This window comes from Eretmochelys imbricata, chromosome 3, assembly GCF_965152235.1.
Source record: "Eretmochelys imbricata isolate rEreImb1 chromosome 3, rEreImb1.hap1, whole genome shotgun sequence".
In the NCBI taxonomy this organism is placed as follows: domain Eukaryota; kingdom Metazoa; phylum Chordata; order Testudines; family Cheloniidae; genus Eretmochelys; species Eretmochelys imbricata.
Window position 1 is genome coordinate 175,072,469 of NC_135574.1, and position 26,770 is coordinate 175,099,238.

General features: G+C 42.6%; 1 protein-coding gene across 1 annotated transcript in view; it reads left to right on the forward strand.

The window, feature by feature from the left end:
* Positions 1 to 10,509: 10,509 nt before the first annotated feature.
* The window catches only part of EPAS1 (endothelial PAS domain protein 1), a 148,486-nt gene continuing 132,225 nt past the window's right edge, over positions 10,510 to 26,770 (forward strand). The window contains exon 1 of the mRNA XM_077813866.1: positions 10,510 to 10,982. Coding sequence (XP_077669992.1) covers positions 10,954 to 10,982 — 29 coding nt within the window. The 5' untranslated portion in view covers positions 10,510 to 10,953. The remainder of the gene's footprint in view (positions 10,983 to 26,770) is intronic.

Sequence of the window (26,770 nt, forward strand, 5' to 3'; positions counted from 1 at the left end):
AGAAGAGGTTTGGGAGGGGCTCATCCCCACAAGGTGCAGAGTGCCCTCAAATCCCACTTAATTTGTGGGAATTGAGTGTGCTGCGCACTCCATAGAGGGCACTGGGCCTAAATCCTCAAAAGTATTTGGGCTCCTAACGCCATCAAGTTAGGAGGCCAAATATCTTTGAGGATCTGGGCCTCAGCATTCTGCAGTACTGACCTAGAATCATTACATGTTTGAAAATCATGTCTGCATGATTTTCCACTGCATTTTAAGCAAATATATATACTGTTAGCATGTCTCTCTCTGGAGTACTGTAAATACATGTATTTCAGAGACTAGTTTTGTTCAAATAAACACATTGCATACATTGATTTGAATGTCTGGTTACATAAAATTGTGTTCTCAAAAGTGTGTGCATATACCTTACTTTGCTATGCTGGGATTAAGAAGCATTTAAGGGAACCCACAGAAATTTCAGATTTGTCTGTTTCATTGTGTATTGTTTAAATACAAGTTAGACTACTGATTTTTATTTCAATATGCAATTGATTTCCTCTCTTCTCCCCCTGCCCCTTTTCTGTCTGAATCAAATTGAACACCCCACCCCTACCCCCCCGCCCCCCGTTGAAGCAAATAGGAGACTTTCTATTGACTTCGGTGGGCTTTGGAACAGGTGTTAAAGAACTAGGAAATTCATTGCCACATACTGATCTCAATGAAATATTAAGAATATAAATTTAAAAGATAGATACTGAGATACTTAAATTATTTCCACTCTGGTGAGATGCTCCCATTTAAACTGTATAATTATAGAGTAACTGGGGTCAGAGACCTCCCTGAGGGTATGGAGTGAAAGCAGATCTCTGAATGTCTTTCCTGACTCAGGAGGCCATAGACCAGGGGTGGGCAAACTACAGCCTAGGGGCCAGATCTGGCACTCCAGATGTTTTAATCCAGCCCTCAAGCTCCCGTTGGGGAGCAGGGTCCGGGTCTCACTCCGCGTGACTTCTGGAAACTGCAGCATGTCATTCCCCCTCTTCCCCCCCACCCCCGGCTCCTACGTGGAGAGGCAGCCAAGGGGCTTGGCACGCTGCCCCTGCCCCAAGCACCTGCAGACAGGGCAGTGTACAGAGCCGCCTGGCTGCGCCTCCACATAGGAGCTGGAGAGGGGACATGCTGCTGCTTCTGGGAGCAGCTTGAGGTAAGTGCCGCCCAGAGCCTGCACCCTTGACCCCCTCGCCCCAGCTCTGATCCCCCTCTGAACCTCTCGGTCCCAGCCTGGAACACCCTCCTGCATCCCAACCCCTCATCCCCAGCCCGGAGCCCCCTTTCTGGCCCCACCCCACCCGCAATTTCATGAGCGTTCATGGTCCGCCGTACAATTTCCATACTCAGATGTGGCCCTGGGGCCAAAAAGTTTGCCCGGCCCTTGGGCCAAAAAGTTTGCCCACCCCTGCCATAGAAGCCCTGTGCAGATGCAGTCTACTTCATATTCCTCTTTGCACCATACAAACTTCTGCTGGAAATCAGTATGGAACCAGCAGTAACTGACCTCTGCACCATCAATCCCATTAGAGTAAGAATGAGTCACAGGTGCCAGGAAAAACCCAGTGGCTACATGGCTTGTAACAGCATGTTCCTATAACACTGTGTTGTGGAGGGAGCCCACAGGAGCATTGTGCAGGGATACACCGACCTTAGGGATAGTCTGGTTTCCAAGCCTGACCCCCTGCTGCTCTGCAGTTTCCTGGACTTGCTATCTGTTTAAAGAGTGTACACTGACAAAGCTCTACAGAGGTCACTTCATGGAGTATCCTCTCTCCTGAGTGTTTCCCTGGCAGTTGACCCTGCCACTCCTAATCTGGCTATATTGCACCTATGTGACATAGTAAAAACATATAGAGTAATACAAATGCCATCTGTGCCAACAGGACAAGCTGTTGTTGCTGCATTGGGGCTTCTGTCCGTTTTTAATATTTGGTCATTTTGTTCTATTGCTTGTACTTTGCACAGAATACTACATTTATTAAACAACCACAGTATATACTTTTTTAAAAAAGTCAGTGGTACTTGAAATATGGCAGTATTTCCCTGCACTTAGAATAGGAAATACTGCATCTTTTAGATATCACTGTTAGCAAATGTAGCCTTTTCAACTCCTTATAATGCCAAAAATATAAAAGAGTAACAGTGCATTTGAGAATAAAATTTTGTACTTCTCTGTCCGAATACCAGCCTCCAGCAAGGATTTTTCATGGGAGAAATTTTCTCCTTTATATAGGAGTACTGAAGAGTGCTTTATTTTCACATAGTGAATCATATAAGCAGCCCTGAAAAGTTTTGTGAGGGAGTTCTCCAGGTGAAGGAGGAGCAATTATGTGACCCTTGGGGTAAGTTTGTCTGTCTGTAGTGTGTGTTTGTGGTGTGCTTGACTGAAACATACCATGTGGTCTGTTTGTTTGGGGGACTCTATGTGCTGAGCCTAGCAGCCTGCTAAGGAGAGCTTTTTTAACCAGGCTTTGACCCCAAGCCCTTTAGCAGCCCTTACCCAGGGGGCGGGCGACTCAGGAAGACCAGGGCCCACCCCTAAATGAGCAGAGGAGCTAGTGAACAGGAGCAGTTAACATGGGAGTTTTGAGGGGGAGTATTGAGGGGGAGCTAGCTACACTTAAAGCCCCCAAAACACCCCCTGATTAAAACAAAACACCAACAAAGGAACAAGCTGCAGGAATAAAAAGAGGATGCAGGCAGAAATCCAGCAACAGAGGGGGCGCTATACAGTTTATTGCACCCACTATAGCATGTATGATTACCTGCACTATGGGCAGGTGGTGTATGTGTGCATTCGGTCCAAGGAGCTCCTGGCCCTCAGAGACCGTGTATGGGCTTTGGAGACCAGGGTGGCTGAACTGGAGGAGCTAAGGGAGACAGAGAGGTACACAGATGAGACTTTCTGGGACACAGTAGAATGGTCCCACCCTTGGTCTGACAGCCTCTGTGCTGTTAAGGAGGATGAAAGTATCAGGGAAAGAGCACATCCAACTGGAGCAGAGGGAAATGATCCCATAGCTGGGATCCTCCTTTCAGATGTGGCACTGAAGATACCTCTCTGGGGGAGGGAACTCCAGTTATTAGGAAGACAGGTAATAGTTATGGGGGATTCGATCACTAGAAACATAGCTAGCCGGGTTTGCAATGACTGGGAGAACTGCACGGTGACTTTCCGGCCTGGTGTGAAGGTTGCAGATCTCTTGAGACATCTAGATAGACTTACGTGTAGTGCTTGGGAGGAGATGGTGGTTGTAGTACATGTAGGTACTAATGACATAGGGAAAGATAGGAGAGAGGTCCTGGAGGCCAACTTTAGGCTGCTAGGTAAGAGATTGAAGCCCAGGACTTCCATGGTAGTATTCTCTGAAATGCTTCCAGTTCTGCCTAACTGGCCCTGCATGTCTCACTGCAGGGTCTCAATACATGGATCAGACGATGGTGTAGGGAGGAGGGGTTTAGATTTATTAGGAACTGGGAAAACGTTTGGAAAAGGGGAAGCCTATACAGGAAGGAGGGGCTCCACCTAAACCAAAATGGAAGCAAATTAACAAGGTCATAGCTTAAAACGGCTCTAAGAACTGGGGGAAAGCCGACATGTGGAGGAGCACCTGGTTTGGACAGAGACCTGCCTTGGGGTGGATCTATTAATGGAGATTCTCTATGTCCTAGTAAGGAGAGGATGGAAGATACAATACAGGTACGATCTGAGAAACAGTCAAATGAAAAAAAAGTCCCATTCAATTACATCACGTAATGGCAGACAGCAAAAAAGTGGCAAGTTTTTTAAATTGCTTGTTTTCAAATGCTAGAAGTCTAAATAACAAGATGGGTGAACTAGAATGCCTCATATTAAATGAGGATATTGATATAATAGGCATTACAAAAACTTGGTGGAATGAGGATAATCAATGGGACACAGTAATACCAGGGTACAAAATATATTGGAAGAACAGAACAGATCATGCTGGTGAGGGAGTGGCACTAGATGTGAAAGAGTACAGAATCAAATGAAGTAAAAAATCTTAAATGAACAAAACTGTACCATAGAATCTCTATGGATAGTAATGCTCTAATAATATAGCAGCCAATGGTGATAGTGACTGAAATACTCAGGGAGATTAGAGAGGCTATAAAAATAAACTCAATAATTAATAATGGGGGATTTCAACTATCCCCATATTGACTGGGTACATCTCACCTCAGGATGGGATGCAGAAATAAAGTTTCTTGACTCCTTAAATGACTGCTTCTTGGAGCAGCTAGTCCTGCAACCCCACAAGAGGAGACACAATTCTTGATTTAGTCCTAAGTGCAGCACAAGATCTGGTCCAAAAGGTGAATAAAGATGGCCTGCTTGGTAATAGTGATCATACTATAATTCAATTTAACATCCCTGTGGTGAAGAAAAAAACACAGCTGCCCAACACTGTAGCATTTAACTTCAGAAAGGGGACTACACAAAAATGAGGAGGCTAGTTAAACAGAAATTAAAAGGTATAGTGCCAAAAGTGAAAAAACTGTAAAATGGATAGCTTCCCTTAAATGCTACTTAATCCCAGCATAGCAAAGTAAGGTGTGTGTGTATATATACTTTTTTGAAGACTCCATAATAGAGGCTCAACTTAAATGTGTACCCCAAATTAAAAAACATAGTAAGAGAACCAAAAAAGTGCCTCTATGGCTAAACAAAGTAAAAAGCAGTGAGAGACAAAAAGGCATCCTTTAAAAAGTGAAAGTTAAATCCTAGTGAGGAAAACAGAAAGGAGCAAAAACTCTGGCAAATGAAGTGTAAAAAAATAGAATTAGGCCAAAAAAGAATATGCAGAACAGCTAGCCAAAAACTCAAAGTAGTAACAAAAAAATTAAGTACCTCAGAAGCAAGAAGCCTGCGAAACGACCAGTGGGGCTACTGGACGATTGAGATGCTAAAGGAGTACTCAAGGACGAAAAGGCCATTGTGGAGCAACTAAATGAATTCTTTGCCATCAGTCTTCACAGCTGAGGATGTGAGGGAAATTCTCAAACCTCAGCCATTCTTTTTAGGTGACAAAACTGAGGAACTGTTGCAGATTGCCGTCTTTAGAGGAGGTTTTGGAACAGATTGACAAATGAAAGAGTAATAAGTCACCAGGACCAGGTGGTATTCACCCAAGAGTTCTGAAGGAACTCAAATGTGAAATTGTAGAACTATTAACTGTAGTCTGTAACCTATCATTTAAATCAGCTTCTGTAACAAGTGACTGGAGATAGCTACGGTGATGCCAATTTTTAAAAAGGGCTCAGGAGGTGACCTTGGCAATAACAGGCTGGGAAGTCTAACTTCAGTACCAGGCAAACTGGTTGAAACTATAATAAAGAACAAAATTGTCAGACCTATAGATGAACATAATTTGTTGGAGAAGAGTCAACATGGTTTTTGTAAAGGGAAATCATGACTCACCAATGTACTGTAATTCTTTGAGGGGTCAACGAGCATGTGAACAAGGGGATCCATTGGATATAGGGTACTTAGATTTTCAAAAAGCCTTTGAAAAGGTCCCTCCCCAAAGGCTCTTACACGAAGTAAGCTGTCATGGGAAAAGAGTGAAGGGCCTCCCATAGATTGGTAACTGGTTAAAAGATAGGAATCAAAGGATAGGAATAAATGGTCAGAATGCAGAGCTATAAATAGTGGTGTCCCTCATGGGTCTGTAGTGGGAGCAGTCCTATTCAACATATTTGTAAATGATCTGGAAAAAGGGGTAAACAGAGAGGTGGCAAAATGTGCAGATGATAGTCAAAACTAGTCAGGATAGTTAAGTCCTAGGCAGACTGCGAAGAACTACAAAAGGGTCTCTCAAAACTGGGTGACTAGGCAACAAAATGGCAGATGAAATTCAGTGTTGATAAATGCAAACTAATGCACATTGAAATACATAATCACAACTATACATATAAAATGATCAGGTCTAAATTGGCTGTTACCACTCAAGAAAGAGATCTTGGAGGCATTGTGGATAGTTCTCTGAAAACATCCACTCAGTGTGCAGCGGCAGTCAAAAAAGTGAACAGAATGTTGGGGATCATTAAGAAAGGGATAGATAACAAGACAGAAAATATCTTATTGCCTCTATAAATCCATAGTATGCCCACATCTTGAATACTGTGTTCACATGTGGTTGCCCCATCTCAAAAAACATATATTGGAAAAGGTTCAGAAAAGGGCAACAAAAATGATTAGGGGTAAAGAACAGCTGCCCTATGAGGAGAGAGAAATAAGACTGGGAATTTTCAGCTTAGAAAAGAGATGACTAAGGGGGGATATGATAGAGGTCTATAAAATCATGACTGTGGAGAAAGTAAATAAGGAAGTGTTATTTACTCCTTTTCATAGCACAAGAACTAGGAGTCACGGAATTAAATTAATAGGCAGCAGGTTTAAAACAAACAGAAGTATTTTTTCACACAACGCAATCTACCTGTGGAATTCCTTGCCAGAGGATATTGTGAAGGGCAAGACTATAACAGGGTTCAAAAAAGAACTAGATAAGTTATTGGAGGACAGGTCCATCAATGGCTCCTAGGCAGGATGGGCAGGGATGGTGTTCCTAGCCTCTGTTTGCCAGAAGCTTGGAATGAGCGACTGGGAATGGATCACTTGATGATTACCTTTCTGTTCATTCCCTCTGGGGCACCTGGCATTGGCCACTGTCAGAAGACAGGATATTGGGCTTGATCAGGGGTCTCAAACACGTGGCCCGCGGGATTCTTCCCTGCAGCCCTCCAAGTTTCCCGTGCCCCCCCACCCCCAGTGAGCCGCGTCCCCACCCTATCTCCAGGCCAGAGATGGGCAAACTACGGCCCCGGGCCGGATCCAGCCCCTCAGGGCTTTGGATCCAGCCAGTGGATTTGCCAACCCCGTGGTGCTGAGGGCTCCGTGCTGCTCCGGGAAGCGGCAGGCACCACTTCCCTGTGGCCCCGGGGGGAGGGGGAGCAGAGAACTCCGTGAGCTGTTCTTGCCTGTGGGTACCTCTCCCGAAGTTCCCATTGGCCGTGCTTCCCCGTTCCCGGCCAATGGGAGATTTGGGGGAGGTACCCACAGGCAAGAACAGCTCATGGAGTTCTTTGCTCCCCCTCCCCCCAGGGCCGCAGGGATAGGGTGCCCACCACTTCCTGCAGCAGCGTGGCATGGGGCCATGGCCAGGGCAGGCAGGGAGCCTACCCTGGCCCAGGTGCTCACCCCTGCCACTCCGGAGCTGCTCAAGGTAAGCAGCGCCGGACTGGAACCTGAGCCCCTCCTGCACTCCCTCCTGTACCCCAACTCCCTGCCCTGACCCCCCTGCTGCACCCAGTGGGTGGGGGTGGAGCGGGGGCAGCGGGTGTGTGTGTGATGCAGCCCTTGGGCCAATGTACGAGTCCTCATGTGGCCCTCCTGGTGATTTGAGTTTGAGACCCCTGGGCTAGATGGACCTTGGCTCTGACCCAGTATGGCCATTCTTATGTTCTTATATTTGGCCCCTAGAATAGGTGGATATGTTTTGGTTTGCTGAAAATTGTAACACTCTTTTCAAATGTGGAACATCTGTTCCCTCTTCTGTTCACCAGGATTGAGAACTGGTTGTTTATACTGTCATTTCTGGTAATCTTAAAACCATTTTATAGAATCTGTGGCTGAAATCCTGATGCCTCCGGAGTCAGTGCCAAAACTCTCATGATTTCAATGGGGCCAGGATTTCCCCCTTCTTTTATTCTGATAATTGATGCATGGCTGACAACCTTGAAAATCCTTTATGGGTATTTTCTTTCCTTATCTCCATGACATAGCAGTATCATCGCTACCATGGTCCTGGGCAAGGAAAGAATAGGGTATATTTTGAAGTCCATCATCATTCCTCTGTCATGTTGGGGAGTCACTGTTCAGCAGGCCATTACTGCTCCTGTACTTTCAGCCCCTGCTGGTCAAAGGAGCAAGAAATGTGTGCTGCAAATCAGCCACATTATGGCCATCTAGAACAGCGTTGCTAGGGCTAGGCCAAAGGGTAAGACCTGAGTTTTACTGGGTATTTTAAATTCTTTGCTTGTCTGACTCTGAAGTCAAGTTGTTTATTCATGTAAAGAATCTTCAGATATAGAGAGAAGCAGTGCCATCAGCAAAAATCAGTGAAGGACCAAGAACTCAAGTTAATCTAGAGAATGAATGACTGGTTCTTTGATCCTGCTGCATTCTTTTAGCGCTTGAAGGCTAAACTTAGCCCTGTACATACAAATTCTGTTTAACCAAGTTTATTTAGGTTTTAAATATTTACGGTTTTCTTTTGTGTAGGTTCTGTTGTATAAGAAACTGTTACCACATAATCAGATTGCTGCTGTAGAAGTATGGGTAGCTCTCTTCAGATGAGCAGAATGTATTGCTAATATGGAAATGCACATGTTGTTTAAACAGGTTGCATAAAGAAATGGCATGGCAAAACTGCTAAGCTTTGAATAACAGAGAAATAATCCATTATAGGCAAAATGCCAAATTATTTCCATTACTGTGAAGTGTAAGAAAACAAGTGATTTTTATTCTGAAGAAAAGATGTTTTGGGTTTGAGTTGTCTAATTAAAAAAAATTAAACTGAATTATTTAGATATTATGAATGGAATTAAGATGCTAAATAGTTATTTCCTCACACTACAACCTATTTAATGTTTTGATACAGCAGACACTTATTTAATTATACAATTTGAAAAATGTCATAGCAGGAACTCATGGGAGTTGAGCAGTAATACTTTATTTTCCCAGCAGACACTTAATATCAGCATGCTTAATTTTTAAAAAAAGTTTATTGCTGTTTTTATTTGAACAAGAAAATAAGGTTACTTTTTTTTTTAAATCCACTGTATAAGTCTGAGGAAGGAAGATCAGTAAGTAGAGGGCCTGTGCAGACTTATGCTCCAGTGCTCACTCTCTCGCCTGCACTATCACCATGCCCCCCTTGCCTCCCTCATTTTGAACTCGCATTTGTGATACTAATATTTAAAAGCTTAATCAAGCACTGGGAGTTAGTAGTTGTGGGGTGCGTATTTTTAATCAACCTGTGGCTGACTAATTTTGGTTGGGAGCTTGAGGAGTGGCTGCTGGGTTTGTGGCTACCGCTATGAAAGATGTATTAATATGGACAGTAGTTTTAATTTTTGTGAAAGTGCTTAGAGCACTAGCTTTTTAGTTAAGGTATAAATCCAAATAGATAAATTTTGTGAGAACAAGTCTGAGGGAAGGATTTTTTAAAAAAAGTCCTGGATTTCAAGTTGTGTGGGCTGTAGTGAAAACAGGATTTCACTTTACCAAGCACACTTCAGGCTAAAGCAAGCAATCACGTCTCTTTGACCCCATCACCATAGTCTCTGAATGTCTTAACCTTAATACCAAAGGCCTAAATCTACAACGGTATGGAGGCTCCTAACTTCCACTCGATGCCTTTGTGAATCGTTGCCAAAATAGCTATTTCTTAATTAATTAGAGGCATCGCCTCTGTGACGCTCCTAGTCGGAGCAGCAGCCCCGGCCAGCTGAAAGCGCAGGGAAAGGGGAGGCCTCATCTGCATACATTAAGAAGGTACAAGCATGATGATTGTAGCTTGATTGGTCGCGTCTGAACAATAACACCGCCAGACCAGGTGCATCCAGGACAGAAAACCAATTCGTATAAAATACAATCTCCCCACGCAAAAAAACCAAACCAAACCAAACCAAAAAAAACCCCAAAAACCCAACACCAAAAAACTTGGTGTAAGGGGGAGGGACAGAAGTCATCCACAAGCCCGTGTCTGCAGCCCCAGTCACGTTTCTGCCTGACCTGACAGGTGCTCCGCGCCACCTTCCCCTGCGGCCATTCGCGGCCAGCTCGCCCCCGTCTCCCTCCGCTGCTCTGGCTGGGAAAGGGCTCGGCGTGCCCGGGGCAGCAGCGCAGGCCCCTGCGCCTCCGCGGCCGCCCAGCTGCGGGGCGAGGTCAGCGAAGCATCCAGCTCGATGTAGCAAGTGCTCAGGCACCGCGCGGAGGAGGGAAATCCGTCCCCCGGGCCGGGAGCAGGCGCTGCCGCGGGGAGGGAATTGCCCCCTGCCAAGCAATCGCTGCCCCCCTCCCCCGCAGGCTGCCCTTCCCCCGAGGCGCTGGCAGGGGGCTGGCTGGGTGTCGTGCAGCGCAGCAGCAGCAGGAAAGACTCCAGCTTCCCTCAGCCCTCCGGGCAAATGCCCCGCCATGCAGCGCTGGGGCTGGGGCTCCGGCAGGCGCCACCTCGTCCCCCGCGTCCCCTTGCGCTCTCCTGGCTGGCCCTGCCACCCTCCCTCGCTCGCTCGCTCGGCCGCTCCGCCGCCTCTCGCGGCGTTGACCTCATCTCAGCAAGTCCTGCTGGAGCCCGGGTGGACGCGGTGGGAGGGGGCAGAGGGAGGAGGAGGGCTCAGCCAGCTCCCGTCCCTATTGGAGCACGAGCTGCGACAGCTCCAGCTGGAGCGGGAGACGGGGCTAAAGAGGCTGAACCTGCCCCCCGGGAGCCCAGGGAAGCCTGAAGTTTTAAAGTGAGAACTTTCTTCTGGCAGGGCTTCAGATTCCAGGGGGAACCCGGTCTCTCCCTTCCCCCCTGGGCGGGCTGTACAATCCTCGGCAGTGTCCTGAGACTGTATGGTCAGCTCAGGGGCGACCTGGCCAGGATTGCTTCAGCCTTTTCCTAGAGGACAACTAGTGCACCAGCGTTGCTGTCAGCTGCGAGCGAGCGAGCGAGCAATTCCCCGGCCTTCCCGACACCCGGCTTCCTCCCTCCAAGCCTGGGATCTCTAGCCTGCCGGGTGTGTTTTTGATTTGGGGGGTGGGATCGGCAAGCAGGACACTCACAGCCGTGACTGAGGAGCCCTTGTTGGCGAGCCGAGTTGGTTTTAGCGGCACAAAGGGCATCAGCCTCAATGATGACTGCTGACAAGGAAAAGAAAAGGTAAGCGGCCGGGGGGGGGGTCGGATAGGCTCGGAGGTGGGATGTGCAATGAAAATGGGAGCCGTGTAACTGCAGCGGTGCTGCCCGGGGAGAGGCAAGGTGTTTGGGACTCTCCTAAGTTACGACGCTCCCACGGACAGGACCGTGGTCTAGTCGCCCTGCTGGAGGGTCCGGTAGTTGCCGCGGCCGGGGTGACTTCTGTTTCTTCCGCAAGCCGGAGGCTGCTGCGTTCGCTCCAGGTCCTGGGGCGGCGGCTCCCCAGCGGGGACTCGGGATGCTTTCAGGCGAGAGCTGCCCGCCGCTGCTTCCAAAACTGCCCAAGCTGGAGCTCTAGGGATCCAGCAGCCAATAGTTGGGAGTTCCGGGTACTACTCCCATTGACTGCGGGGGCGCGGGATCGGGCCCTGAGAGGGGTCGCGGCAGGAAAAATGTTTCTTGACAGTTAATTGTCTTGGTTGATCGCCGCAGCCGCGAGGGGAGAGGTCGTTTCAGCAGGGCAGCAAAGATCACCTTCCTCCCCAAACCGCTCACAGCAAAACAAACAGTTTACACCAAATGGGGAGGGTGGTCGCAGCCCTGCTCCTTCCTGTCTCCGTCTGTAGCCGCTCTGGCAAAATTAACTCGAGTCCAAGATGTGTTGGTGCGGCAGGTTACAAAAGGTTAATTCCCCACGGGCGGTGAAGGATGAAAAAACCACCTAGCAGGTGGGTTGAGTTGGTTGCACTGAATAGGACAGAAGGGATTTACCAGGATGAACGCTTTCCCAGTAAACGTGATCTCAGAAGTAGGTGGTTTCAAAAGCTCCTCGTGATGTCATATACATTATAGGGAAACGTAACATATGCAGTCGTGAGGATCCAGCCTTTACTTCCATGCGTCCATGGGAGCTACAGGGAAACATGTCCGAGATACTCCACCGCTTCCCCAGGAGAGCACGTTAGCAATATACCCCCGTTTTCCACCTGGGTTCCCCAGTGCGGTTTTAGGGATATAAAGCTAAGTGTAGGTTCCGCATTAATCCATCCCCATGGTTTATAGGAACCGGGCTGGGGTCTCAGTAGATAAGTACCCTGTGTTATTTTCCCAGTGGGACTTTCGGCGAGCGCGGGGGCCAGTAGGGAGACAAGGGGCCGTCGGCTCGGCTGCTCTCAGTTACACCGGTTGTGAATCCGGACTCATGTCCCTTAAGGGGGCAGAGGAAATCTGGATTAAGTCCCGTGTAACTGAGCAGCATTCAGCCCAAGCGTTGACTGGAACGGTGACTGAGCGGATCGCCTCCGCAGCTGCTGCTCGAGGGAGTTGTTTCTTTCTTGTGGAGGGTCTGCACTTTGGTTGCAGTGAAAGTGAATATCCTGGTAGCGGCGCTCTAATTAGCTGCACTGGGAAATGTTCAGCTCTCTGTTTTCTGATTGGCTGAATCGGAGAGGTCTGTGACACCCAGAGGCTAAGGCAGGGGTGGGCAAACCTTTTTGGCCTGAGGGCCACACTGGGGAACAGAAATTGTATGGCGGGCCATGAATGCTCACACATTTGGGGTTGGGGTGTGGGAGAGGATGAGGGCTCTGGTTGGGGGTGTGGGCTCTAGGGTGGGGCTGGGAATGAGAGGTTTGGGGTGCAGGAGGGTGTTCTGGGCTGGGATCAAGGGGTTTGGAGAGTGGGATCAGGGCTTGGGCAGAGGGTTGGGGCATGGGGGGACGCTTGGGGTGCAGTCTCCGAGCAGCGCTTGAGGCTCCTGGAAGCAGTGGCACGACCTTCTCCGGCTCCTACATGGAGGCCCGGTCAGATGACTCTGCGCGTTGCCCCATCTGCAGACATCGCCCCTGCAGCTCCGATTAGAGCGCTGGAGGGGGCCGTTGGAGCACATAGGAGCCAGAGTGGGGCCATGCCCGGCTTCCAGGAGCCTCATGGTGCGGCCCCCGGCAGGCACACCGGAGCAGGGCCAAACTGCGTGATGCGGCCCCCAACCCAGAGTCCCGGCTGCAGTGCTGGAGCGTGATGAGCCGTGTGCTGTGGCCCCCGGCCAAGCCCCAGACACCGCTGGGAGCTAGGGGGCCAGCTTAAAACGCTCACCCACCCCTGAGCTAAGGTCTCATCCTTTCTTCCCCCCCATTCCATTTACTCCCACTTTCTTGCTCCATCCTACTCTCTTGAAAAAAAAAACCCTATCATCCGCAAAGTGGGAAAGTACCCACCTTTCTGGTGGGTATCAATCTTCCTCATACAAAGAAGAGAGTACAATATAATTAAAAATACATAACTACACCCATAGCTGGTAATTTTGCAACTAAAGTCATGCACATATGAAGATCATAGTCAACAACAAATACTAGTTCTTCAGTCTTGTTCTCCAATTCAGGGTTATTTAGTTCATTAGTTTTCAGGGATTAAGCTAATGCAATTTACAACAAGATTTATTATCTCTAATGTCAATTAGTTAATTTATTTTTTCAGTTGAAGATGGTGTTTTAGAAGGAAGGAATTTTAACAAAACATGCTTCATAATTACAATTACATGGGTATAGGTTTACATGTTATGTAAAAATTTATTAATTTTATATTGCTGATAAATCTCAACATATGATGTACTGAGGGTGTACTGTGTAGGTGGCCTCATAATTTTGGGGATCTGAAGAAATACGAGAATTTAATATAGGACTTGAGAGGCATGGAGTGTTTTAACTACCAATCATTTCACTTAGAGTTGAGGGCTCTGGGAATGTGCTGGGCAAGTTATTGGCTAGGTGTTTCTATCTTACTCTTATTAAATATTTTTTGTTGCAAGAAGGTGTAAAGTAGGGATTTAATTATATCATAGTAATATGTCCAAGGAAAACAGAAATCCAGATATTCAAACTCTGTAATTACCACTGAGAACAATTCCCTACTGAATCTTAATACAAATTGTTTGGTGCTCTGTATTACACATGTTACAGGTGGAAAGAAATCAGGAACTATAGTGCAAAACTGGCAGAAATTTAACTCGTGAAATCAATGAGAGTACTTGCATGAGTAAAGACTATCTAAGTGATTAAAAATTGCAGGATTGACTTATGTGTTGAGATATTCAAGCTATTTTATGCTATCAGTGTTTGCAAGATTGACTTTTGTCATTGAATACAGAAATATGTAAATAAAAGCTGTAATTTATGAAGGAAATACCTTATCTTGCCATTGTTCATATATAGTTGTTTCATTTACTGATATACTAAGCTTCTAAAATTGTATTTAATATTTCATTTTAATGTGTGCACTTGCTCCAGATCATTGACTAAGCTACACTATGAGCAGTTTGAAAATTATTGCACAGGATAACTTTAAATTGTATTTTTAGAACCATCAGCATATCGGATATTAATTTATTAGGGCTATATACTTTATCTTAACTGCACATTTGTTCGACATATTAGTTAACATTCTGTGCAAAGAATGAAGTATGGATAATATTATGTACCCTCATAATTCCGTTTTGAAGGGAAGAGTGAAAAAGATTATGCTACAGTAAGGTGTGTTTGTAAAAATATGTAGTATGTTTAATAAAGGGCTGAAATAATGTTCAGACTGAAAATTCACAATTTTAATGAAAGATAGTTATATCACAGTTTTTAACAAAAAAAATCACTCTTAATCACCTATAACTATAAGGGAATGAGCACAGTCTAGTACACAGATAACTTTGAAACTAAGCGGATCTTAGAGTATGACTACACTGCAATAGCCTGTGACGGGGCTGTAATATTGCAATGTAGATGTTTGGGCTCAGCTGGGTGTTTTGCAGTGTAGACATACCCATAGATGACAACTGTCTCGAGACAATGGTGTAATTGCCAAAGCAGTTCAGTTACTATGTGTCATGCTGCAGCATTGAGAGTGGCTAAAAAGTTCAGTTCTCAAGGGGCAGGTCTTGCCACAGATGGTGCAGGTTTAAGGCTCAGGGCCAGAAGATGAAACCAGTGCACTACTGGTGGTAGAGGGCTACTGCACTTTCTGCTTTTCTCTCTCTAAAGTGCCTAAGAATATACTTTAGATACAGCAGAAAACTGAAATTTAGGAGATCTGGGTTCTAATTTACTGGCTGTGCCACTGACTCAAGTGTGATCTTAAGTAAATCACTTGACATTCTTGTGCCAATTTCCATATCTCAGAAGTAGGGTAATAATACTTAGCTAATTCTAAGGGGTGTAATAGAGGTGAGATGAGATGAAAGGTCATGTGTCTAGTTCAGTATTCTTGCAGGTGTGTGTGTGTGTGTATGAATGTATGTATGTACAGGAATATTCTGCATAGCCAATTGAAACTTAATATATTTTATTTTCATTTGTTACTTTTATATGAATGATTTATTGCCTTTAGTTCATTTGTTGCTACAGTATTATTAGCTTGATTTCTAGCTGGATATACAGCTGGAAACTTAATGTGGCTCACTTAATATCACAATTTATCAATCCATTTCATGGAGAAAACGTGGTGATGGCAATAAAAATCTGTTTTGTAGGACTTCCAGGCAAGTCTTGAATCATAAGCCTTGAGGAACAGTTCTGCCACCGTCCATGAAGGATAATCCAGGACATTTTGTGCTCCATTTAAATCAAAGATCATCCTCAGATTCCCACATGGGAGTTATATTTCAGTTCAAGTCAAAGAGATCTGAGTAACATTTTATGTAGAATTGTCATGTTGTCACACTCTCATTAGTAGATGTAATATGCATGTTTCCCAAAAAAAATAAAAATCTGGTCTGAGTCTTCTACCACCCACTTTGGTGGAAAATGAATAGATCTATTACTTTAAATTAGCCAGTGGAAAACTTCTTGTTGGTATTTGTGTTCTTAAACAAAAAGTAAATATTTCTTAGAATATTAATATATTTTAAGAAATCATTGAAAGAATAAAATACATTTTGCTTGCAAGATAATATAAATTAAGAGTAATCAATATAGCGTACATTTAATCTTCATATTCCAAACATGGCCATAAGCAAAATCATCATACAGTTTTATTTTCATCTGATATTTCAGTGTTCTGAAAACTTCTTTTCAGATATTTGAAATGTCTTTGGGTTATATTTAATCATGATTGATTTTGGTTATAATTTTTTTTATAATTACAGTTTTTTTCTTCAAGACACATTGCAGGACCAAGTAGATTTTGGTCTGTTTTTATCAGGAACATAGGATTTAGCGTGGAACAGTCTTTGGAGTAAAGCGAATGAATGCAAACACTGTCAAAACTGTTCTTTTGCTCAAAGTGAACATTGATGATGCTTGTTTGGTGTTTCCTGATAAATTCATTCAGAACACAGATTGCTGGAAAAAGAACTACCAGAGATTTTTCAACTTGAGAAAATGAACAATTTAGACTATGAGAAATATGCATGTGTCACTGGTAGTAGTGAATTTTAAGTATACTTTTGTGTGATTATTTCATGATTCCCTCCCCCACAATGTCTGCAGAAAAGTCTCTTAGTGATTGTTTAGTATAGTTTCATTAAGTCAGACATTTTTTTTTAATAAGCCGTGCAAATTTTTAGATGCTGCGTGATGCTAGAGGGGGAGGGGGACAGGATGTGAAAAAACTGACCAAAAGACCAAACATCTGATACTTAAATATCCCTATTCAACTATGGCTAGATAACTGAATTCTTTCTATTAATATTTAAAGCTTGATACTGCTAAGTGCCAAGAAACTCTCATGAGATACTTTGTGCCTTCAACTCCCATTGACCTCTCCCTTAAGGGATTGATTCTGCACAACTGAGGTCAATGAGAATTTTTCTTTAATCAGAGGAGGATAGGGTCCTAAGAACTTTACCATCAATAGTAGCCTGCAAATCCTTACTCACAAAAGAACTAATCCAATTGTCAGAAACCAAGTCCCATAGACTTCAGTGGCACCCACATCCAATTAGAAGAGGTGGGTTTCAGTTCCCCAGCCACTATTCATTCCACTCACATACAGCCCAAATATTTGGACTTTTTACAGGTTGAATGGATTTCACCCTGATAACTGTGCAGAATGTGGTCATTTGTTGACATTTGTGAGACTACTAAAATTGTTGTGGTTTCTGCCAAGTTATACATACTTTTGACTTCACAAACACTGTTTCTGTCAAAATTCAAACCCACTCACAGGATGAATGCTAAAATCTGGCATCTTTGAGTGGACTACCTCATTTTGATTTCCTGTTTGTCAAATAACATTGCATTTTCTACTAACCTGTTCTTATCCGCAGTTATCACATATTTACCCTGTTTGGATACTATGGAAGGCTTCAGTACTGGAATTCTGTTATTATGGTATCCTTCATATTTAGGGACCTTGCCATAAATCTAAATAATGAATCTCCTCTTGCTTTCTATAGCACATCTAATTTTATGATGCAGCATTCTCACATCTGGAAATTCCAGTGTATAACTTTCAAAACAAGGGCTGTTGTGCACTATGAATTCTTTAACTGTGTTTTTAAGAACTTTCACTAAATGCAAAAAATTGACCTACCTACAAATAATTATAAACTTCCAGTGAACAAAATTTTATTTTCCTTCCTTTAAGAGTTTTACAAGCTATACAGAGACGGGGGAAAGTACTGGAGCATTGCCTTTGAAACCCGGGTTCTGTAGAGCCAGATCCTCAACAACCTTTATTCCTGGAAGCAGTTCTTACTGATGTAGGTAGTCCCATTAAAGTCAATGGAATTATAGCACTTGTATGAGTAAGCACTGAAGGATTGGGCTGTTTGTTACCAGCATAATAGTCTGATTTGCAAAGAGTGAAAGGAAGTTGTGTAATGAATTGCAATTCATATTTCAAATGTGAGCATAGAACTGTACTTTCTCACTCACTTGTAGTTTTTTCCAAATGTTGTGGTTGAACTACAATGCTCAAGTCTAGGCTGAAACGCATTATAATCGCTTTCTTTACATTGTGCATCTTGCTACATCACCTGAAAAAATAGCCTTGCAGAGAAAAAACCCTATTTCATTTTGGTTCATTTGACCCCTCTCAAGCTGTGAAATCAGGTAAAGGTACTGATGGACAATGAGGCACAGTAATAAAGGCAGATTATTTTAAATACAGTAAATTCTGTAATGAAAAGGTGGGTGAGGTAATATTTTTTTACTGGATCAATTTCTGTTGGAGAAAGAGACAAGGTTTCGAGCTTATACTGAACTTTTCTTCAAGTCTGGGAAAGGTACTCAGAAGGTATGTCTACACTGCAGTAAAATACTGCCGCTGGTCTGTGTCAGCTGGCTCAGGTTCACAGGGCTTGGGCTGAGGGGTTACAAAACTGTGATGTAAGTGTTTGGGCTCAGGCTGGATGCTGGGCTCTGGCACCCTCCCAACTTGCTGGGTCCCAGATCCTGCGCACCAGCCCAAGCCCGAACATCTACACTGGCTGCAGTTTTATAGCCCCATGAGCCTGTGTTGACTGACACAGGCATGCCACAAGTGTTTTATTGCAGTGTAGACACACCCAAGTGTCACAGCTAAATACAAGGTGGAGCAGATTTGTTTATCATGAGAGTTAACATGTTGTAAGACAGTGGCTCTCAACCTTTCTAGACTACTGTACCTCTTTCAGGAGTCTGATTTGTCTTGCGTACCTGCAGGTTACACCTCACTTAAAAACTACTTACTTACAAAATCAGACATAAAAATACACAAATGTCACACAATACACTATTACTGAAAAATTGCTTGCTTTCTCATATTTTACCATATAATTGTAAAATAAATCAATTGGAATATAAATATTGTACTTGCATTTCAATGTACAGTATATAGAGCAGTATAAACAAGTTATTGTGCATATGAAATTTTAGTTTGTACTGACTTTGCTAGTGCTTTTTATGAAGCCTGTTGTAAAACTAAGCAAATATCTAGATGAGTTGATGATGGTACCCCCTGGAAGACCTCTGAATACCCCCAGGGGTACATTTGCCCCCCCCCCCCCCCCGCCGGTTGAGGACTACTGTTGTAAGAGACCCATTCCAGGTAAAGTGAGTAATTAACACCTCTGCAATAAGAGGACAAAGGACCCTGCCCTAACAGATGCAAAACCAGTAGACATATCCCACTGGTATGATGATCAGCATGCCTCACAACATACCTTTCAAGATCCATAGGTCTTACACTTGTCACTTAAAACATGTGATATACCTCATCCACTGCACTAAATGTCCCAGTAACAACTGTGTGGGTGAATCAAGACAATTATTATGCTCTAGAATGAACACAAATAGAAAAGACAAAAACACCATATCACCTGTGGGTGAACATTTTTCACAAAATGCTCACTCTATGTCTGACCTCTCAGTCCTTATTCTCAAAGGAAACCTGTACAACCTTCAAAGGATGAGCCTGAGAGCTTAAATTAATAAATCTGTTAGACACTAAAAATCATGGATTTAATAAAGACACTGGATTTATGGCTTATTACAACAATCTATAACCCACTAACCTGCCTGTGTCCTGCCTATGACTGGAGAGGTGTTAACTGCAGATTTCACCTTGAATGGTCTCTTACAACATGTTAACTTCTTATGCTAAACAATCTATTCCACTTTGTATCTAGCTGTGTCACTGAATACTTTTCCCAGACATGAAGAACTCTGTGTCAACTTGAATGCTTGTCTCTTTAATCAATAGAAGTTGGTCCAATACAAGACATTACATCCCCCACCTTGTCTCCCTAATGTCCTGAGACCAACACAGCTATAATAACACTGCAAACAAATAGTTAATTCTATACACAGAAATGCTCTTTCCATTTAGATCTGTTAATAATGAAGTGCAGTGATCAGGGTATTCTTTTAAATATTAGTGTGCTTGCTTATACATCATATATACATGCTGGGAGAAAATTCTGTATGTGCATTTCACTTTATGGCATATTGTCGGGCATGAAGTATATGCCAATAGCCAGGACATACCATTGTAGATTAAAACAAAATGAAAATATGGTACACTATGCAGGTGCAGCTTTTTATGTTACTTCCTTGAGATAAGTCTTGTTATCTGTCAGTCTTGTGCTGTGTTCAGTAGCTGCTTAAACATTAGTTGGAGCAATTTTTTTAACTAGCTGGTGCTAGTAAAAGCTTGGTCACTTAGAGATGATATTCACTTTTTATTAGACTTGCAAGATTATTCACAATTGCCAAGTTTCCTTTTTGTATAAAAGAAAAATGAGTGAAACTGTATAATGCTGCTTTCCAATAGCACTGTAGAATACAGTATTTGTTTTATGACGTACAGTAGACCAGTTGGCTGATAACAGCTAGTGTCCCAAATTAGCCATATTTAATTATACTTTTTAGTACGTTAGCCTAAATTTAATTATGATTTTGGCTCTTTTGCCTGCCTGATTGTATTTAGCTCTAGAAATTTTTTCAATTGTTAAGAATTGTACCACAAACAGTCCTTTGCAAACTGTGTGTGCCGTTTTAGACATTAAAACAATTAGATTTGTAACTTTTAGGCTGTTTTGATAAAGAATTTGAGGTGGGATAAAATATCCATTGTGCTCCTCTGTCCATCACATTACATGCCACAGCAAATATTCAATATTTCATTCTATAGAAGCTCATTAAATGTTTTGTCTAACGAAGCAAAGTTGCTTTAGTTGAATTTTTGTGTCTGATCTTCAGTCAAAGAGGTGCCCTGATCTTGACCCTTCCTGTATGTATGATTATGTGGAGTCATCAGTTTTCTTTGATTAGTGGAATGTTTAGGGTGTTCCCTCCAAAAGATTGTCCAAAAAGTTCAGAAAACTTTATATATGTTCTATTTTAAGCTGTGGTTGTGAGATTAATATTGCATTATTGCAGCTTTATGAACAGTTTTGGGCATCTGGGCAGAAGCAGAATGTTTGGTTTGTATTGTTTTTTAAGGGGGACAGTAGATAGTTTCTGTATGTTTTTTTTTTTTTCTTGTTTCATTCCAGCTAAAATGTAGGCAAACATACTCTGCTCTGTATATCAACAATAATAATGACCGGTATCTTGATTCTACACTATATTTATTTATGTTGCAAGCCAATTAGAAGCAAAGGAGAGATCTAATAGTTTTGCATTTTCAATCTCAAATTTAACATTTTCCTTCAAACCCTTTAAGAATATACATAGCCAAAACAGAACAAAATACAATCTTTTTTTCTAAAAGTCCTTAGTAATTTCCATGTGTAACAAAATATATTAGAAGTAAAAGCAAGCTTTAAAACAATCTACTGCTCAAGAGCTTGTGCCCTTCTGTCCCTCATTAAGGAGCAAAATGTGAAAAAGTCAGAATTATTAAAATGTTTCTCATCTGTAAAAGTAGTCTGGTATGTGAAGTTAATATTAGTTAAATAATTCTCAAAGAAGGAAAATATCAACATCAAGCGTGTCAAATTCATCTACAAAGTAGGCCAAATTGCACTTTTTAATTATGATCCCTAGGTTGAGTTTACAAAATTAGGGCCATATATGAAATAGTGTACCTAAATGACTTAAAAATCTGGGGCCAGATCCCCAGCTCGTGTACATTGGGTTAGTTCTGTTAATGGAGCAGTATCATTAAGCTTTTAAGTCAACACTTGTCACTGAGATAACTAGGGTCAATTCACATCTCGCTTATAATTGTATTTTTCCTGAGTGTACATGCAGGAAAGATGGTTATGGCACTTTTCAAGAACTCCCCTTTCTAAAAAGTGTAATTGTACTAGTTGCAATAATCACAGACACGTGGCGGAATAAAGGCTTAGTGAGCTGAATCTTTATTACATCAAGGACATCTGTCCCTAAATTTTAAAATCTTTAGAAAAAAAAACAATAGTAGTGTATCAAATCCATAGATGCTAGGAAGCTAATATAAGTGCTGAATGAAGTGGGTCTTTGGACTCCAAGATCAATAGAAAGGAAACCGTTTTAATTGATTATTTCTTATAAAAAGGATAGAGTGTCAACTTAAATTTCCGTAAGCTTTCATTTTAATAACATGAGCAATGTAGGTATTGGGTTTTCTTTCTTGTTGTTGGGCTGTTGCTTTGATGATCAACCTTCATATTATATGACGATTGCATGTTATGAATAGTTCTTCAACTCTTTCAATGTATCATCTCCAACAGCAATTTGAAGTCTATTGATTCCAAAGGCAGCTGGATGCCTGTTCTCCCAGTTGGACAGGAACACAACTAGATGATCATTTTGACCAAATGAAGTTGTGTGGTTTTTGATGGTGTAGAATAGTTGCCACAATCCGCTTCAATCCCTGTGCATACTGATATTCATGAGAGATGCTATATAAATTAGTCACTCATTTTTTTTTTTTCACTATCTGTTAGCTACTGGGTCTTTATAATTGTTTTTCAGAAAATAAAAAGTCTGAATTAGGTACCTAATGATGTGAAATGTTGTGCACCTCTCTAAATTAATCAGCACCTTCAACTTCTACTGTGACTTCATTGGCTTTCCATTGACTCCTTTCCTGTTCTTTTCTTCCTATTGTGCAGCATGTGGCAGGATCAGAAACTAGAATACCACAGTGTTTTTATACATTTGGATATGTCAGTTGCACATACTTAATTGACATTTCTTTTAAAAGCCTTTTCCTTAACAATGGATTTTGAACTGTCGCTTCTCATTTTAGAAAATACAATTGTATTGTCTAAGGAAAAGATAAAATTAGATACATGAGATTTTTTAAAATTAAGCAGTATCTACAAACTTCAAGTAACTGCATTAAATTATCATTAGCTAGCAGTCTGAAGGTATATGTGGTAATAAAATTAGCAGAATTGTTAGAAACTTCCTTGCAACCAATAAAATATGAACATTATGTATTGTAAATATTTAAGCACCCCATTATCTGAGTCTGAAAACATATTTGGAGGCTGAAGATAGACAAATTAAGATTGGAAATAAGGCACAAATTTGTAATTAACCATTAGAACAACTAACTTAAGGATGTGGATTCTCCATCACTTGCAGTTTTGAGTCAGGACACAATGTCTTTCTAAAAGGTATGCAGTCTCTCAAACAGAAGACAGGAGATTTGATGCAGAAATTATTGGGTGAGCATCTTTGGACTGTGTTATGCAGGAGGTCAGTCTTGATCAGAGGTTCTCAAACTGTGGTCCGAGCTCCATTCAGATGGTCCGCGGACAGTTCCCTCTAAGGTGCGCGCCTGGGCGGCTGCACACAAGAAAATGAAGGGCCACCCACCTAATTAGTGGAGCTGCACAGCCGTGGTTCCACTAATTAGGTGCCTGGACCCTGGAGAAGATGCACATGTAAGCTGAGGTGGTGGCCTTGCGGGGAATAGGGGGTAGGTGGGAGGGGGCAGTGGGGTGAGAAGAAGGGGTGGGGGGAATTTGGGATGTGCAGGGCTGTGGTGGCCAAAGAAAGAGGGGACTTTCCCCAGCTCCAGGGCTGGGGCTGCTGGGGAGAGACAGCCCTCCTCCTCAGCTTGGGGGCTGCCGCGGTGGGGGAGAGAGGGCACATCCATTGCATTAGAAAGGTAAAGACTACCGATATGAAAATATGAGTTGTGTGCTTTTATTTGTAGATCAAAAAAACTTTAATTATTATTATGGATTTTTTTATATAGCACTTTTATCTGAAACACTTTACAGTAGTTAGCTAATAGTACAAACAAAATTTGGAAAGATCACTAAGTGGTCCGCCGAGACCCTCAGCAATTTTCTAGTGGTCCGCAAAAAACAAAAGTTTGAGAACCACTGTTCTAGATCATCGTTATGGTCCGTTCAGCCCTTAGAATATATGAATATTTTCATTATTGTTGTTAAAAGATAAAACAAATATGATTATAAGCATAGCATTAAAGATAAATGAACATCATTTGCTGCTGAATATGGTTTCTGAATGTTGAGGCATGCAAGATGAAGAAAAATAGTGCAAAATTAATGAATAAACATTACAAAGTTTCTAAATAATTAAAAGATAGACTAATAATTCTAGATTTAGTTTCTAGGAATACAAGCAAGCAAACAAATCTACTTCATACAATACTTATTCTCATACTTATACAAATGGCTACCTTTCTTAAGTAAGTTACTGCCATAGGAAACCTGGTACAATAGTACCCACAAACATACTTAGTACATCTGGTATCCACCATTTATTTAGGAGACCACTTTCTTTAAGAACCAATTTTTGTCAATCCCCTAAAATAGGTTTTCTTGTACATAGTACACTGTAATTTACAAAACAGCTACTGTCTACTTGAAATAATCTACAGTATTTCATGAAAACTAATGTGCATTATTACGCTCATTTTCCTGCAGCATAAAGCCCTTGCAATTTTATGTTCTTGGAGCCTTTAATTAATTAATTTTTTTTGTGTGCACACAGTGGAAAAATCACTTGATAGTCATGAGAATTTTGAAATGAATGGGTTTAATAGCACTTAAATAGTCGATATACTGTAGTTTACCTTTAGAACACACATTTGTGCACTTGCACAACAAATCTTTACTTAGTATTAAGATAGAGAAGTATGAAGATCACATGTTAGTGGTTATGAAGGAGCTTTTATAAATGTAATGGAACAAGATTCCCTGTATTTTATTTCACCAGAGGAACATAATGGCCACAATAAATGGTAGCATAGTCACTGCACTTAATCTCTGAGTAATGCTCAGTTCATTTTCACTTGCATTTAACAATGCATTTGTATGATAAACCACAGACCAATCCTTTAAATATCACTCTTGTTATAACACTCCAGTTATTATCAGTGAATCTCCAAGGCCTGTGCATTCACAATTATATTACCCTCTGTATGAGTGAATTCTTGACATTATCAACTCTGCTTATTGTCACAGTGACTTTGAAGATCTTTGATGTGACATTAAAATACAGTAATTTGACTGGCTTTATAAATAATGGAAAATGTGTTAGTGCTTACAGATCAAACTTAAGCCATCACAATAATTTTAATTCTAACTGCAACTTGCTTCACACTCTAAAGCATTTTCTGTGGCACAGTATATGAGGTTGTTGTGTCTAGTTAGATTTTATATACTACTATTGTACAATCATAGAATCATAGAATATCAGGGTTAGAAGGGACCTCAGGAGGTCATCTAGTCCAACTCCCTGCTCAAAGCAGGACCAATCCCCAACTAAAATTATCCCAGCCAGGGCTTTGTCAAGCCAGGCCTTAAAAATCTCAAAGGAAGGATATTCCACCACCTCCCTAGGTAATGCATTCCAGTGCTTCACCACCCTCTTGTGAAAAAGTTTTTTTCCTAATATCCAACCTAAACCTCCCCTACTGCAACTTGAGACCATTACTCCTTCTTCTGTCATCTGGAACCACTGAAAACAGTCTAGATCCATCCTCTTTGGAACCCCCTTTCAGGTAGTTGAAAGCAGCTATCAAATCCCCCCTCATTCTTCTCTTCTGCAGACTAAACAATCCCAGTTCCCTCAGCCTCTCCTCATAAGTCATGTGTTCCAGTCCTCTCATCATTTTTGTTGCCCTCTGCTGGACTGTCTCCAATTTTTCCACACCCTTCTTGTAGTGTGGGGCCCAAAACTGGATACAGTGCTCCAGATGAGGCCTCATCAATGTCGAATAGAGGGGAACAATCACGTCCTTGATCTGCTAGCAGTGCCCCTACTTATACAGCCCAAAATGCCATTAGCCTTCTTAGCAACAAGGGCACACTGTTGACTCATATCCAACTTCTCGTCCACTGTAACCCCTAGGTCCTTTTCCGCAGAACTGCTGCCTAGCCATTCGGTCCCTAGTCTGTAGCGGTGCGTGGGATTCATCCATCCTTAGTGCAGGACTCTGCACTTGTCCTTGTTGAACCTCATCAGATTTCTTTTGGCCCAATCCTCTAATTTGTCTAGGTCCCTCTGTATCCTATCTCTACCCTCCAGCGTATCTACCACTCCTCCCAGTTTAGTGTCATCTGCAAACTTGCTGAGGGTGCAATCTACGCCATCCTCCAGATCATTAATGAAGATATTGAACAAAACCGGCCCCAGGACTGACCCTTGGGGCACTCCGCTTGATATCAGCTGCCAACTAGACACGGAGCCATTGATCACTATGCGTTGAGCCTGACGATCTAGCCAGCTTTCTATCCACCTTACAGTCCATTCATCCAACCCATACTTCTTTAACTTGCTGGCAAGAATACTGTGGGAGACAGTATCAAAAGCTTTGCTAAAATCAAGAAATAACATGTCCACTGCTTTCCCCTCATCCACAGAGCCAGTTATCTCATCATAGAAGGCAATTAGATTAGTCAGGCATGACTTTCCCTTGGTGAATCCATGCTGGTTGTTCCTGATCACTTTCCTCTCCTCTGAGTGCTTCAGAATTGATTCCTTGAGGACCTGCTCCATGATTTTTCCAGAGACTGAGGTGAGGCTGACTGGCCTGTTGTTCCCCGGATCCTCCTCCTTCCCTTTTTTAAAGGTGGGTACTACATTAGCCTTTTTCCAGTCATCTGGGACCTCCCCCGATCGCCATGAGTTTTCAAAGATAATGGCCAATGGCTCTGCAATCACATCCACCAACTCCTTTAGTACCCTCCGATGCAGCGCATCCGGCCCCATGGACTTGTGCTGGTCCAGATTTTCTAAAAATAGTCCTGAACCACTTCTTTTTCCACAGAGGGCTGGTCACCTCCTCCCCATACTGTGCTGCCCAGTGCAGTAGTCTGGGAGCGTTCTTGATCATTGTCAGTCTCATATAGAGGATATAATTCCACTTATTGGAGCCCACGAGATAACTACATATAGTACTGGCTTGCTGCTGCTCCCACTGAATTCAAT